At 51.3% G+C, this 14022-nt stretch overlaps 1 protein-coding gene across 3 annotated transcripts in view; it reads left to right on the forward strand.

The window, feature by feature from the left end:
* The window catches only part of LOC136942915 (phosphofurin acidic cluster sorting protein 2-like), a 42800-nt gene that overhangs the window by 18680 nt on the left and 10098 nt on the right, over positions 1 to 14022 (forward strand). For all 3 annotated transcript variants that reach the window (XM_067235970.1, XM_067235971.1, XM_067235972.1), the window contains exons 2-10: positions 992 to 1079; positions 8560 to 8649; positions 8765 to 8890; positions 10514 to 10676; positions 11451 to 11539; positions 11657 to 11737; positions 12164 to 12223; positions 12821 to 12972; positions 13143 to 13227. In XM_067235970.1, the coding sequence (XP_067092071.1) occupies positions 992 to 1079; positions 8560 to 8649; positions 8765 to 8890; positions 10514 to 10676; positions 11451 to 11539; positions 11657 to 11737; positions 12164 to 12223; positions 12821 to 12972; positions 13143 to 13227 (934 nt within the window). The remainder of the gene's footprint in view (positions 1 to 991; positions 1080 to 8559; positions 8650 to 8764; positions 8891 to 10513; positions 10677 to 11450; positions 11540 to 11656; positions 11738 to 12163; positions 12224 to 12820; positions 12973 to 13142; positions 13228 to 14022) is intronic.

Below are 14022 nucleotides of genomic sequence, written 5' to 3' on the forward strand. Positions count from 1 at the left end.
TGACGGCCTGTGACCCAGGGTGGTCTGGCTGACGGCCTGTGACCCAGGGTGGTCTGGCTGACGGCCTGTGACCCAGGGTGGTCTGGCTGACGGCCTGTGACCCAGGGTGGTCTGGCTGACGGCCTGTGACCCAGGGTGGTCTGGCTGACGGCCTGTGACCCAGGGTGGTCTGGCTGACGGCCTGTGACCCAGGGTGGTCTGGCTGACGGCCTGTGACCCAGGGTGGTCTGGCTGACGGCCTGTGACCCAGGGTGGTCTGGCTGTTGGTGGCCGTCACGGAAAGGCCAGGCTGGGCTTTGAACTTGAGAGCATGGCGGTAGCCCGTCCTGCTGCTCTGAGCATGGCGGTAGCCCGTCCTGCTGCTCTGAGCATGGCGGTAGCCCGTCCTGCTGCTCTGAGCATGGCGGTAGCCCGTCCTGCTGCTCTGAGCATGGCGGTAGCCCGTCCTGCTGCTCTGAGCATGCGGGGGTTCTGGGCTGAGTCACTTACTGTGTGGAATTCCTTTGAGGGCACTGCAGGTCTTTCAGCTCCACTAGTTAGTTCTTCATTTCCTCACTAAAAGGTCACATAAATGTCACAGGAAGTAGGATGAAACGGTTGATCCCTTTCAGCTGTGTGGCACAGTGGGCATGGCTATGACACACTGTGTGCAGGCTGTGCCTGGGGTGCAGTGCCTCTGCCATGTTTCACTCTGAGACATGAAGGTGTCATGAAGGTGTCATGAAGGTGTGTTCTCAATCATTCTCACATTATTCTCTGCTTCTCCCCCCTTTCTCCCTCTCTCTTTGTCCCTTTCCCCCTTCACTCCTTTGTCTCTCTCCCCCCCTCTCCCCTCTCTCTCTCCCTCCCTCTCTCTCCCCCCTTTCTCTGTCCCCCCTCTCTCTCCCCCCTCCCTCTCTCCCTCCCTCTCTCCCCCCTCTCTCTCTCCCTCCCTCTCTCTCCCTCCTCTCTCTCTCTCCCTCTCTCTCTCCCCCCCCTCTCTCGTCATCAGGCTCTGCAGTCTGACTCTGAAGAGACTCATCATTCTGAGGGAGCTCGATAAGGACCTCAACTCCGTGGTGATTGCTGTGAAAATCCAGGTTTGTGATACAACCTCCTGTTCTCAACATGACCATGGTTCATTCTCACGTGTCCCAGCGCTGGATCAGACTGGGTTTGTTGTCCAATGACACATAACACCAGCAAACATGTTTCTCTGGGGTAAAGTCTGCACCTTGTTGCAGTGTATGACAGAGCCAGACAGTGATAAGACCTGCCAGTAATCCTTCAGATTGTGTGAAACTCTGTACAGGAAGCGGTGAGTCACCTCGCTGTGCAGGTGCTTGGGTGACTGTCTGGCATCAGTAGCTTGGGGCATTAGCACCCTTATAAGGACAGACCTCTTCAGAGTCTACATTATAGCTGTCCGACACCTTCATCTGAACATGACGAGGCCAAGACCAGGAAGTCACATAGCTTTCCTCCTAGCAACGCTTCCCTAGCCAGGCTGTCCTCCTAGTAACGCTTCCCTAGCCAGGCTGTCACCAGGAAGAACCTGCTGATTGGTTACTCAGTAGATGATGCTGTGTATGGTAGCTGTTACTCAGTAGATGATGCTGTGTATGGTAGCTGTTAGACAGTAGATGATGCTGTGTATGGTAGCTGTTAGACAGTAGATGATGCTGTGTATGGTAGCTGTTACTCAGTAGATGATGCTGTGTATGGTAGCTGTTACTCAGTAGATGATGCTGTGTATGGTAGCTGTTAGACAGTAGATGATGCTGTGTATGGTAGCTGTTAGACAGTAGATGATGCTGTGTATGGTAGCTGTTAGACAGTAGATGATGCTGTGTATGGTAGCTGTTAGACAGTAGATGATGCTGTGTATGGTAGCTGTTAGACAGTAGATGATGCTGTGTATGGTAGCTGTTACTCAGTAGATGATGCTGTGTATGGTAGCTGTTAGACAGTAGATGATGCTGTGTATGGTAGCTGTTAGACAGTAGATGATGCTGTGTATGGTAGCTGTTAGACAGTAGATGATGCTGTGTATGGTAGCTGTTACTCAGTAGATGATGCGGTGTATGGTAGCTGTTACTCAGTAGATGATGCTGTGTATGGTAGCTGTTACTCAGTAGATGATGCTGTGTATGGTAGCTGTTACTCAGTAGATGATGCTGTGTATGGTAGCTGTTAGACAGTAGATGATGCTGTGTATGGTAGCTGTTAGACAGTAGATGATGCTGTGTATGGTAGCTGTTAGACAGTAGATGATGCTGTGTATGGTAGCTGTTACTCAGTAGATGATGCGGTGTATGGTAGCTGTTACTCAGTAGATGATGCTGTGTATGGTAGCTGTTACTCAGTAGATGATGCTGTGTATGGTAGCTGTTAGACAGTAGATGATGCTGTGTATGGTAGCTGTTAGACAGTAGATGATGCTGTGTATGGTAGCTGTTAGACAGTAGATGATGCTGTGTATGGTAGCTGTTACTCAGTAGATGATGCGGTGTATGGTAGCTGTTACTCAGTAGATGATGCTGTGTATGGTAGCTGTTACTCAGTAGATGATGCTGTGTATGGTAGCTGTTACTCAGTAGATGATGCTGTGTATGGTAGCTGTTAGACAGTAGATGATGCTGTGTATGGTAGCTGTTACTCAGTAGATGATGCTGTGTATGGTAGCTGTTACTCAGTAGATGATGCTGTGTATGGTAGCTGTTACTCAGTAGATGATGCTGTGTATGGTAGCTGTTAGACAGTAGATGATGCTGTGTATGGTAGCTGTTAGACAGTAGATGATGCTGTGTATGGTAGCTGTTAGACAGTAGATGATGCTGTGTATGGTAGCTGTTAGACAGTAGATGATGCTGTGTATGGTAGCTGTTACTCAGTAGATGATGCTGTGTATGGTAGCTGTTAGACAGTAGATGATGCTGTGTATGGTAGCTGTTAGACAGTAGATGATGCTGTGTATGGTAGCTGTTAGACAGTAGATGATGCTGTGTATGGTAGCTGTTACTCAGTAGATGATGCTGTGTATGGTAGCTGTTACTCAGTAGATGATGCTGTGTATGGTAGCTGTTAGACAGTAGATGATGCTGTGTATGGTAGCTGTTAGACAGTAGATGATGCTGTGTATGGTAGCTGTTAGACAGTAGATGATGCTGTGTATGGTAGCTGTTAGACAGTAGATGATGCTGTGTATGGTAGCTGTTAGACAGTAGATGATGCTGTGTATGGTAGCTGTTACTCAGTAGATGATGCTGTGTATGGTAGCTGTTAGACAGTAGATGATGCTGTGTATGGTAGCTGTTAGACAGTAGATGATGCTGTGTATGGTAGCTGTTACTCAGTAGATGATGCTGTGTATGGTAGCTGTTACTCAGTAGATGATGCTGTGTATGGTAGCTGTTACTCAGTAGATGATGCTGTGTATGGTAGCTGTTACTCAGTAGATGATGCTGTGTATGGTAGCTGTTACTCAGTAGATGATGCTGTGTATGGTAGCTGTTACTCAGTAGATGATGCTGTGGATGGTAGCTGATACTCAGTAGATGATGCTGTGTATGGTAGCTGTTAGACAGTAGATGATGCTGTGTATGGTAGCTGTTACTCAGTAGATGATGCTGTGTATGGTAGCTGTTACTCAGTAGATGATGCTGTGTATGGTAGCGGTTACTCAGTAGATGATGCTGTGTATGGTAGCTGTTACTCAGTAGATGATGCTGTGTATGGTAGCTGTTAGACAGTAGATGATGCTGTGTATGGTAGCTGTTACTCAGTAGATGATGCTGTGTATGGTAGCTGTTACTCAGTAGATGATGCTGTGTATGGTAGCTGTTACTCAGTAGATGATGCTGTGTATGGTAGCTGTTAGACAGTAGATGATGCTGTGTATGGTAGCTGTTAGACAGTAGATGATGCTGTGTATGGTAGCTGTTAGACAGGCAGCAGGCGGCCAAGCTGGAAGCTCTGTGGAGGTCTGCTAAGTTGTCAAGGCGATGGTCTGAGAACTGTGGGAATGAAGGGACAGGGATTGGACAGCATGCACTAAGACCTTCCCCTCTCTGTCTCTCACACACACACACACACACACCCCCGTGTCCCGGGGTACAGGGTTCCTCAGGAAGTCACAGAGAGGTTGAGCTGCGTGTGTGCTAGCTCTCGTGCATGCGCTCACCACATGCACCAGTGATGACAGGTCATTTGGAAACACTGACAGCTACCTGTCATCCTTGTCTCTGCAGGGCACTGGGTTGTGTGAATCATTTACAGCCTGCTATGCTCCCCGCCCCCGCTGCACAGCTCCATTAAGAATAGATGTGCCACCTGTGCCCTGCCTGGATGGTACCCTCTCAGCCAACAGCACCACAGTCTGCTGCTGGCTCTCACTGGAGGGAGGGAGGGAGGGAGGGAGGGAGGGAGGGAGGGAGGGAGGGAGGGAGGGAGGGAGGGAGGGAGGGAGGGAGGGAGGGAGGGAGGGAGGGAGGGAGGGAGGGAGGGAGGGAGGGAGGGAGAGGGGAGGGGAGATACCACAAATAACAGACCCAAACATCAGGCAGTAGGATTCATCAGTTTTTCTACCTCTATGAGGAGTCCTATAATAGATCATTCCAGTTGTACCATGACTAATCTGGTGTTCCTAACCCCCACCCATGTTCTCCCTTTCATTCATGATGCACCGACCAAAGTGCTCCCAATCTGTTCTCCCCGCTGCCATCAGCTCTAATTGAGATCTGCAGACAACACTAGGTCTCTGTCTCTGAGGAAAGCCCCCCTCCCTGTCTCAGCCTGCTGAAGGAGCAGTCAGCCAGCGGAGGCCAGCCGTCATCTGAGTGCTGTTCCCTCCAGAGAGTGACATTTCTCCGTTCCTGCTGTTCCTTTCTCCCCCTCAGGAGAGACTCCCCTCCTCTCTCCCACCCAGGAACTCCCCTCCTCTCTCCCCCCAGGAGAGACTCCCCTCCTTTCTCCCCCCCAGGAGAGACTCCCCTCCTCTCTCCCCCCAGGAGAGACTCCCCTCCTCTCTCCCCCCCAGGAGAGACTCCCCTCCTCTCTCCCCCCCAGGAGAGACTCCCCTCCTCTCTCCCCCCCAGTAGAGACTCCCCTCCTCTCTCCCCAGCTCTGGAACTGGAGCATTAAATCCGATTTCCAGTTTGGCTGGCAAGGACGTAGAAGGTGGGGAGATGGAGAAGGTAGGAGGCGGGGGGAGGGATGGAGAAGGGGGGAGGAGGGGGAGGGATGGAGAAGGGGGGAGGTGGGGGAGGAGAGAGGTGTTTGTAAGAGAAGCCAACCAACAAGGGCCTCGTTACAGGCTTGTCATCATTCCTCTGCAGCCACCTTCACAGGCTCTGTCTGCCTGCCTGCCTGCCTGCCTGCCTGCCTGTCTGTCTGTCTGTCTGTCTGTCTGTCTGCCTGTCTGCAGCTGATCTGTTAAGTGGCCCTGAGTCTGGGTCCTACAGACCAGACGTCTCCCCAGTGAGCATCTCATCCCAACACCAGACCAGGCTGGGGGCCTGCCATGACGACAACATCTCAGTTCACAGTCTGTCTCTCTTCTCTCTATCTCTCTCTGGCTCTCTTCTCTCTATCTGTTTCTCTCCTCTCTCTATCTATCTCTCTCCTCTCTTCTCTCTATCTCTCTCTGGCTCTCTCCTCTCTCTCTAGTTCTCTCTCTATCCTCCCTGTAGTCTTCACAGTATGGTACATGGTACTTCTCAGCCCTTTCTATCCAGACCCCATGGACCTCGTCCTCCTCCTCTTCTCTCCTGCAGACCTCTCCACACAGCTCTTGTTTCAGTCTGACATGAGAACATGAGTCTGCACTCTGCAGTCTCCCGACCCTCAGGCGGCCGGGGGGGCCCTGGGGGGGGCGGGGGGGCCTGGGGTCGTGCTGAGACAACTCTGGGAGTGGGATTATGTTTGGGCAAGCGTAAAATCCACATTTCATATTTTCAACCGCAGTCCAGAGCACTCTTATTTGCAATGCTCTCAGACATGATCCAATTATATGTTGGGTGCGTGTGCTGGTCCAATGTGTGTGTGCCTGTATGGTAACTTCTAAAGCCCTCCGTCTTCCTGGCCTGCACAAACCAAATCCCTTTAATAGAGCCGTCGGGTGTAGCCATCCACGGACAACCTGATCCAGGACCTCTCCTCTTAGCTGTCATCACTGATCCCGTTATTGTGGCTGTTTCAGTGGATCAGAGATGGGTGAAAGGACTCCCACAGACACGCTCTACTGTAACAGGGGATCAGAGAGTGCTTGATTCCTCTGACTTTCTGACTTGGGTCCCTGACTCTGGCATCTGGTGCTAGGAGAGAGACTGAGAGGGGGGGGGAGAGAGGGGGGGGAGAGAGGGGGGAGAGACTGAAGGAGGGGAGATACAGAGGGAGATGGAGGGCGAGAGAGAGGGAGAGACTGAAAGAGAGAGGGAGATGGAGAGGATATAGACAGAGACAGACAGTGAGAGGGATAGAGACAGAGAGGATATAGACAGAGAGAGGCAGTGAGAGGCAGACTATGGAGTAGTACATATTAGTAGAACGTTCCCCCATCTGGCCCCGGTCAGACACCAGAGTGGATAAGCTTGTACTTGCGGAGAGAGAGAGGGGTGAGAGTGCTAGCTCGCTCGTCCTCGCTGCTAATGCATGTCAGGCCATCACAGGGCACTTGGCTTCCTGTGCTAATGTTCCCTGTAGCAGCCTCTCAGACCTACAGGCCTCCTCTTAGTCGAGCTTCAGCTGGTGAGTGTTCTCTCTGATGCCGACACTCCCGTCTGCTCTCTCTGTGTAAGACAAGCCCGTGTTGCCGTGACTGTAAGATATATCCCCCGTTACGATTGAGCTGCCTGAGAAAACGAAGCGTTTAGATGGGGCTTAAGTGTTCTTCTAGAGTCCTGCGAGCTAAATGAGGTGGGGTAGTGTTGGCATTGCTGTCGGCGATCTGTCGCCCTTTCTCCACGCAGCTCAAGAACGTAGCCTGTTGTAGCTAAAGAGGAACACCTCATCAGCCAGCTGTTTGCGTTATTCAAACAAATGATTTCCACTTGTAGTTTTTTGAGGCTTGAGTTAAGACCTAACCTCAGAGAATGCGTGTGTGTATGTATGCGACTCTTGTTATCAATGTACTGTCAAGCAATACCTCACGACAGGCCGTGGTATGTGGTTATTATGTCACAGCTAAGGGGCATTGTTCGACTTGACGCGAAGCGTTTATAAAACAATCATCAAGTATGGGATTATGAAAGTTATCGACACCCCAGTTGAAATAGTTTTGATGTTCACAATAAAATAGTGTCTCTGCATATACCTTGTGGGCGGTGGTTGCGACACAGTGTACATAATTATAGCAATTACTAGTAGCATATTTATTTTTCATAGCAGGCATGTGTTATATTGATTTAATTGTTTGGCATTTTGTTAGCTAGCTAACTTGTTAAGATAGCTAACCATCGCATTTCAAAGTTAACCTAAAGTGTTTCCATTTGGTAACGACCCAACTCGCATTTTTGTTCCTCAGACGCAAAGTGATACTGAATTGTGCGGCTATGAACCAGCTTGCTTGATTTAAGATACCTGTTTGATCATTCTTCCCAGGTTTTGGGATTTCTTATCCAGGCACATGGTACAGACAGATATTCTGCATCTCTCCCTCTCTCTGCTGCTTCCCTGAGAGGAGCTGACAGCTGACAGCCCACATCTCTTCTCTTTCATCTCAGGGTGAATGCAGGGTTTGATATCTAGAGCAAAACAAAAACAACTTCCACCAAAGTCTTTGTTTTGTTTGTTTCAGTTGTACTATTTATAGCAAGCCTGATTGATCTGAGGGAAGAAGTGTTGGTTTGTGTGCCAGCCAGGAAGCTCCTTTGGCCAAAACCCTCCTCCTTCACCTCCCTCCTCCTTCTCCTCGCAGTCTGGAGAGATAGAGATGTGTTTGTAAGGTCACTCTGGCTGGCAGATGCAAGCTGTGCCCTGTCTGGTTTTATCAGTTCTTCTGAGGACAGGGCGTATGTCTTGGAGGTTCTAAGTGTATCCACGCCCAGTCTTGTCCACACTGGAGACCCAGAAACACAGCGATGAACCCTCCACTCAGCCAGGAGCAGGTCCATGGTCGTCTGAATCAGGGAAACGTGGGCTCTAACAGCAGATCAGGGAACTTGGGCTTAATGCCTGTCAACATCAACACCACAGAGGCCTTTAGCACTGCATTTAGAACTGAAACATAACTGAAATTCCACGTGAGACAGGCTGGACTCACAGTGAGAGCTGACATAGTTTTGTCCAGGAGGTTTTCATCATGGCTGAAGCAGGAATGACAATCACAATTGTGAATGGCCCAGCACTTTCCATGCTGGAGAGAAATCAGTTTGAATGGGAGGGTGTCCAGACCCATCTGCCAGAGCAGATGAACATGAGCTGGCAGACTGGTCTGTTATTAAGGAGCTGCCGCTCTGATTCATTTACCATGAAATACTGTTACATACTCATAAATGATTGATGTATTTATGTGTTGGGTACTGTACTGCATCATATTATGTACTTCATATTAACCCTGTGTGTGTTCGTGTGTGTCCACAGGGCTCCAAACGCGTTCTGAGATCAAACGAATACATCCTCCCTCCCAACGGCCTGATGGAGACTGAACTGGAGCTCTCCTTCTCACTACAGGTGTGTTTACACACACTCACACACACACTCGCTAATGAGAAGGAGTCCTGGTTATTCGAGAGCGTGGATCCTCCCAGTGTCTCCTTTGCCTGACCTCTGACCCTGTGTATTCTAGTACCCGCACTTCCTGAAAAGGGATGCCAATCGCCTGCAGATTATGCTTCAGAGGAGGAAACGCTACAAGAACCGCACCATGCTGGGGTACAAGACGCTGGCACTGGGACTGGTCAACATGGCAGAGGTAAGACCTACAGGCAGAGGTACGACCTGGAGGCAGAGGTACGACCTGGAGGCAGGCTGGTGCGTGTTGTACCACCACCAAGCCTGCCTCCCGTTTCCAGGGCCATTCTCTCTCCATGATTAATGCTCACCAGCAGGAGCGTCCACACGTGTCCCGGAAAACCACGGTGGGGATGGTCTCCTACCAGGGTGGGGATGGTCTCCTATCAGGGTGGGGATGGTCTCCTACCAGGGTGGAGATGGTCTCCTACCAGGGTGGGGATGTTCTCCTACCAGGGTGGGGATGGTGTCCTACCAGGGTGGGGATGGTCTCCTACCAGGGTGGGGATGTTCTCCTACCAGGGTGGGAATGGTCTCCTACCAGGATGGGGATGGTGTCCTACCAGGGTGGGGATGGTCTCCTACCAGGGTGGGGATGGTCTCCTACCAAGCTGGGGATGGTCTCCTACCAGGATGGGGTGGGGTGAGTGTGTGTTTGTGTGTGTGTGAGTGTGTGTGTGACTGCAATGTGTTCTCCATTCTCTGTCATGCAGCCGGGGTTCTCAGAGGAGGTCAGTGGTTTAACGTTTTACCTCAAGGACTGTCTGCAGCTGAAGAAACCATGTTGTGTTCTGTTAACAGTGGGGCTTCTATCCAGGGAAGTCTCTGCTCCCAGGGAGGAGCTGTATGGAAGATTAAAACATCTCTCTTGACACGAGCAATTTCATTGTGAATCGCTAAATGCTGTTGTCTGTGTCTTGATCTAATTTGATCTAAAGTGAGTCAACAGAATGAATACATTTAATTCAGAAACTGGATTAAAACAATTCTGGAAAGCGACATAGTCATCTTGGAAGCATATGGTGTCAATATATAGATATGGGATTCCTTTCTGTTGATGCTGATGTAACTGGTGACCTATGAAGAGAACTAACAGGCTGGGTGTCGTAACTCAGGATCCATAGACGGTGTTTTCAGACCAGAGGAACAGTGGGTGTAGATGGGTCTGTCATCCTGTTAAGATGATAACTGCTCTGTCCTCCCTCTGGCTGTGTGACTGATAGACATAGAGAGATTGTAATGGACTTCAGGAGAATCTCCCAGGGAGACCTGGTATCCGTCCTGTCGTCAGGCCTAAACATGAGGCCCCAGCCTGGCTGACGTGAGGCCCCAGCCTGGCTGACGTGAGGCCCCAGCCTGGCCGACGTGAGGCCCAGCCTGGCTGACGTGAGGCCCCAGCCTGGCCGACGTGAGGCCCCAGCCTGGCTGACGTGAGGCCCCAGCCTGGCCGACGTGAGGCCCCAGCCTGGCCGACGTGAGGCCCCAGCCTGGCCGACGTGAGGCCCCAGCCTGGCCGACGTGGGGCCCCAGCCTGGCTGACGTGAGGCCCCAGCCTGGCTGGCGTGAGGCCCCAGCCTGGCTGACCCTGGTCAGAGTGTCTGACAGGAACAGATGACAGGAGTAGCAACATTATAAAGTACTGAGAAAGTGATGTTATTAATGAACAAATCCTTGATCTATTGCTAACACTGGAGACTGCTCCATGTTAAAGACTTGATGTGCCTCTTAATGCACGTTCATATGGAGAGAGAGGGGGCTTGTGACGTGGTGTGGATACTCATCTGGTGTGTGTGTGTGTGACCAGGTGATGCAACACCCTACAGATGGAGGCCAGATCCTGGGTCTCCATAGCAACGTGAAAGAGGCTCCGGCGCGTGTGGCTGAGATTAGCGTGTTCTCCCTGTCCAGCCAGCCCATCGACCACGAGGAAGGCAGCACCCCGGCCGGACGCAAGACCAAGACCTCAGGTGGGCCTCCAGAGCTGGGCCTCTAAATACCTGGGGCCGCCTCTACCTGGGGCTGACTCTACCTGGGTCCCTCTCTCTCTCTCTCGCTTTCTCTCTCTCTCTCTCTCTCTCTCTCTCTCTCTCTCGCTTTCTCTCTCTCTCTCGCTTTCTCTCTCTTTCTCTCTCTCTCTCCCCCCCTCTCTCCCTCTCTCTCTCTCTCTCTCTCTCTCTCTCCCCTATCTCTCTCTCTCCCTATCTCTCTCCCTCTCTCTCTCCTGCACATGCTCTCTACTCCTCCGCTGAGGATAGAGGACTCTACTAATCCCCCTGGCTCTCTCTGCCTCTCTCTGCCTCTCTCCCTCTCCCTCTCCCTCTCTCTCTCTCTCTCTCCCTCTCTCTCCCTCTCTCTAATCCCCCTGGCTCTGTCCAAGGAGATGGGATCCTCTTCCACCATGGTTGCAAAGTAACACTTGTGAGAGTTGAGTGCATGCAGGGGGCTGTTGCCTCACTGGTCTTAATCTGGGACAGGGCGAGGCAATGGCCTTGCAGTGGTTATTAAGGAGCTCTATCATATGAGCTCATGCACAAAGTATTAGACTGGTGTCACCCACAGGGAAAGGAAGATGTTTTATCTGTATTTCTTTCTCCTCTATTTATTTCTCCCGGCCCTCCCTCCCCCCCTCCTTTCCCCTCCCCCCCTCCCTTCCCTTCCCCTCCCCTCCCGCCTTGCCCTCCCCTGTCCTTGTGTGTGACTGTGTGTGTGTGACTGTGTGTGTTTGTGTGTTCCCCTCTCAGATCGTTCTCCAGACATGGATAACTACTCGGAGGATGAGGATGACAGCTACTCATCAGAGCAGGAAGCGAGTGATGATGCTGTCCACCAGGTGACACACACACACCGAGCCCAAGTCAAAAACAGCCCCAGCATGAACAGGCTTGTCTGTAGATCAGCGTAGCTCTGTGGTCTGGTGGTTCATCATCACAGCTGCTGTCTCTTCCAGGATCTCTACGACGAGGATGACGATGTCAGGAAACCAAAGAAGAACAGGAGGAAGATGATCCGCTCCACCTCCATGACCAGGGTCAGCCTCCCTGCGCTCTGATAGGCCTGTCAGCGGCAAGGTCACATGGCCCCCAGTAGGACGGCCGCTGCAGCGTTGAGGTCTTTTAGAGTTGTGTTTACGGGCGCTTTCCTGTATCCCTGTGGTAGGATACGGATGACTGAGCAGCTTATGGCATGAGCTTGCATGTCCACCTAGTCAAGCAGGGGAGATTCTACGGTCCATTTGTTCTAGTGAATTTAGAGAAGCATGTAAACAGACATGAGGTTCAGTTGAGAGAGATGATAATGTTCTTTATATAGACGAGCTAGGAATGAGTAATCCACAGCGCAGTTACCGTGACGATGGTTGACAGCCCAGACGAGGCTCACAGACCGGGTCAGATGGGGGGGGGGGGGGGTAATTAAGATGCCTTTTCATTCATTCTGTCATTCTTCTCTTTTTCAGCAACCAAACTTCAAGCAGAAGTTTGTGGCTTTGCTGAAGAGGTTCAAGGTGACAGATGAGGTACGGTGTGAGAGAGAACAAATCACAAAATCATTTTATCAGAAGCTTTCATCCATGACAAGATTCAGAGGGGGGAGTTGAACCTGCCACCTCGTGATCTGCAGTCACGCTCTACCCACTAAACTACAGTATATCCTTCCTGTCCATTATGACATCTCTGTCACCTCCCACCTAGGAGCCCTGGGGGGGAGGGGGGGGAGGGGGGGGACTGCCTGCTCAGTCTGCCTGTTGCGAGTTTCTCATTCAACCAGCTGTGACAAACAGATGTTATTAAATTTCCCTCAAGGAAGTGGAATCTCTAGGTATTGACCCTCAATACAGAATATTGCCGTAATGTGTTTCTGGAAGAGCTAACTTCAGGGGAGGAGAAACTCACTGCCAAGCCCAGCTGTCCTTGGCTGTGTCCCCTCCTCTCTGGTATAAATCACAGAGCATTACCAAACCACACTCAGTCTCTGGTCCACACCCAGTCTCCCTGTCACGGTTCTAATGATCAGTTGAGATCCAGGCCAGAGGACAGAGGGGTGATCAGGTGGCCTCTGGTGTTGTGGTCTGCTTGTGCTGTGTGAAATCTGAGGCGTTCTCCTGTGTGTCCAGGTGCTGGACTGTGACCGTGTGGGCCAGGCCCAGGTGGTGGAGGAGGATCTGGACCTGCTGTATGACAGCCTGGAGGTGTACAACCAGAGCGACAGTGGGCCTGAGGTGGAGGACAACGACAGTGTCCTCAGCACACCCAAACCCAAACTCAAGTAGGTCTCCTGGCCTCCAGCCTCTGACCTCCGACCCTCTCAGCCTCTTAAACCTAACTCTCTTTTAAACCTCTGGAAGACTATATCTCTTGGATCAGTTTCATTCTGGATGAGTTTAACTCAGTTGAAGTCTTTTAAAACTGTTCCGTTAAACTGGGTTGTTCCTCCAGGCCGTTCTTTGAAGGGATGTCGCACTCCAGCTCCCAGACGGAGATCGGGAGCCACAAGAACCAGCTCAGAGACCTGTCCTGTCCTGTAAGTTACAGACAGACCCCTCTGCTCCTCCTCCCACCCCCCCCTGCCTTCTGATCTCTGGCGTGTGACTCAGTGCTGCCCCCTGTTGGAGGGGTTGGTTGGCTGTACCTGTGAGAGTGCCTGGCATGCCCCTCAGGGGTGCAGGGATTCCCTGGTGAGCCTTGGGACTCTTGCACCAAGGCCAGACACTTAGAGCATGAGGGCAATGTAATCCCAAAACTACCCCCTCCTCCCCCCAGCTGATACCAGGAGGGGGTTATACCGGGCCCTCTCTCCAACAACCCCAGTAACAGTCCTGGGGTATTTATAGGATCTGACACCAGATCCCCCCCGCCCATCCCCAGATAGCAGATAGGAGGGAGCAATCCCAGAATTCCTGCAGTGTGATTTATGTAGCGTTGGAGACACACAGGCCAGACGCTGGTTCTGATGCACAGACAGAGACACAGGCTGTTTATAACAAGGAGTCAGGCTGTTACACAAACAGGCTGTTTATAACAAGGAGTCAGGCTGTTACACAAACAGGCTGTTTATAACAAGGAGTCAGGCTGTTACACAAACAGGCTGTTTATAACAAGGAGTCAGGCTGTTACACAAACAGGCTGTTTATAACAAGGACCCTAACAAGAGGCCAGTCCTCCCTGCTTGTTAGCTTAGTGAGCAGTCTCTCATCTGTCCTGTAGGAAGAAGTGACCCAAATGCTTAAGAATGTTTCAGTTCCAGTAAGCTGTCTGGGAGTATCAGCCTGTCAGCTTCAGGTTTCATTTTTTCGTACACACCTGTCAGAGCAGACAG

This window comes from Osmerus mordax, chromosome 5 (genome assembly GCF_038355195.1).
Source record: "Osmerus mordax isolate fOsmMor3 chromosome 5, fOsmMor3.pri, whole genome shotgun sequence".
NCBI lineage: Eukaryota > Metazoa > Chordata > Actinopteri > Osmeriformes > Osmeridae > Osmerus > Osmerus mordax.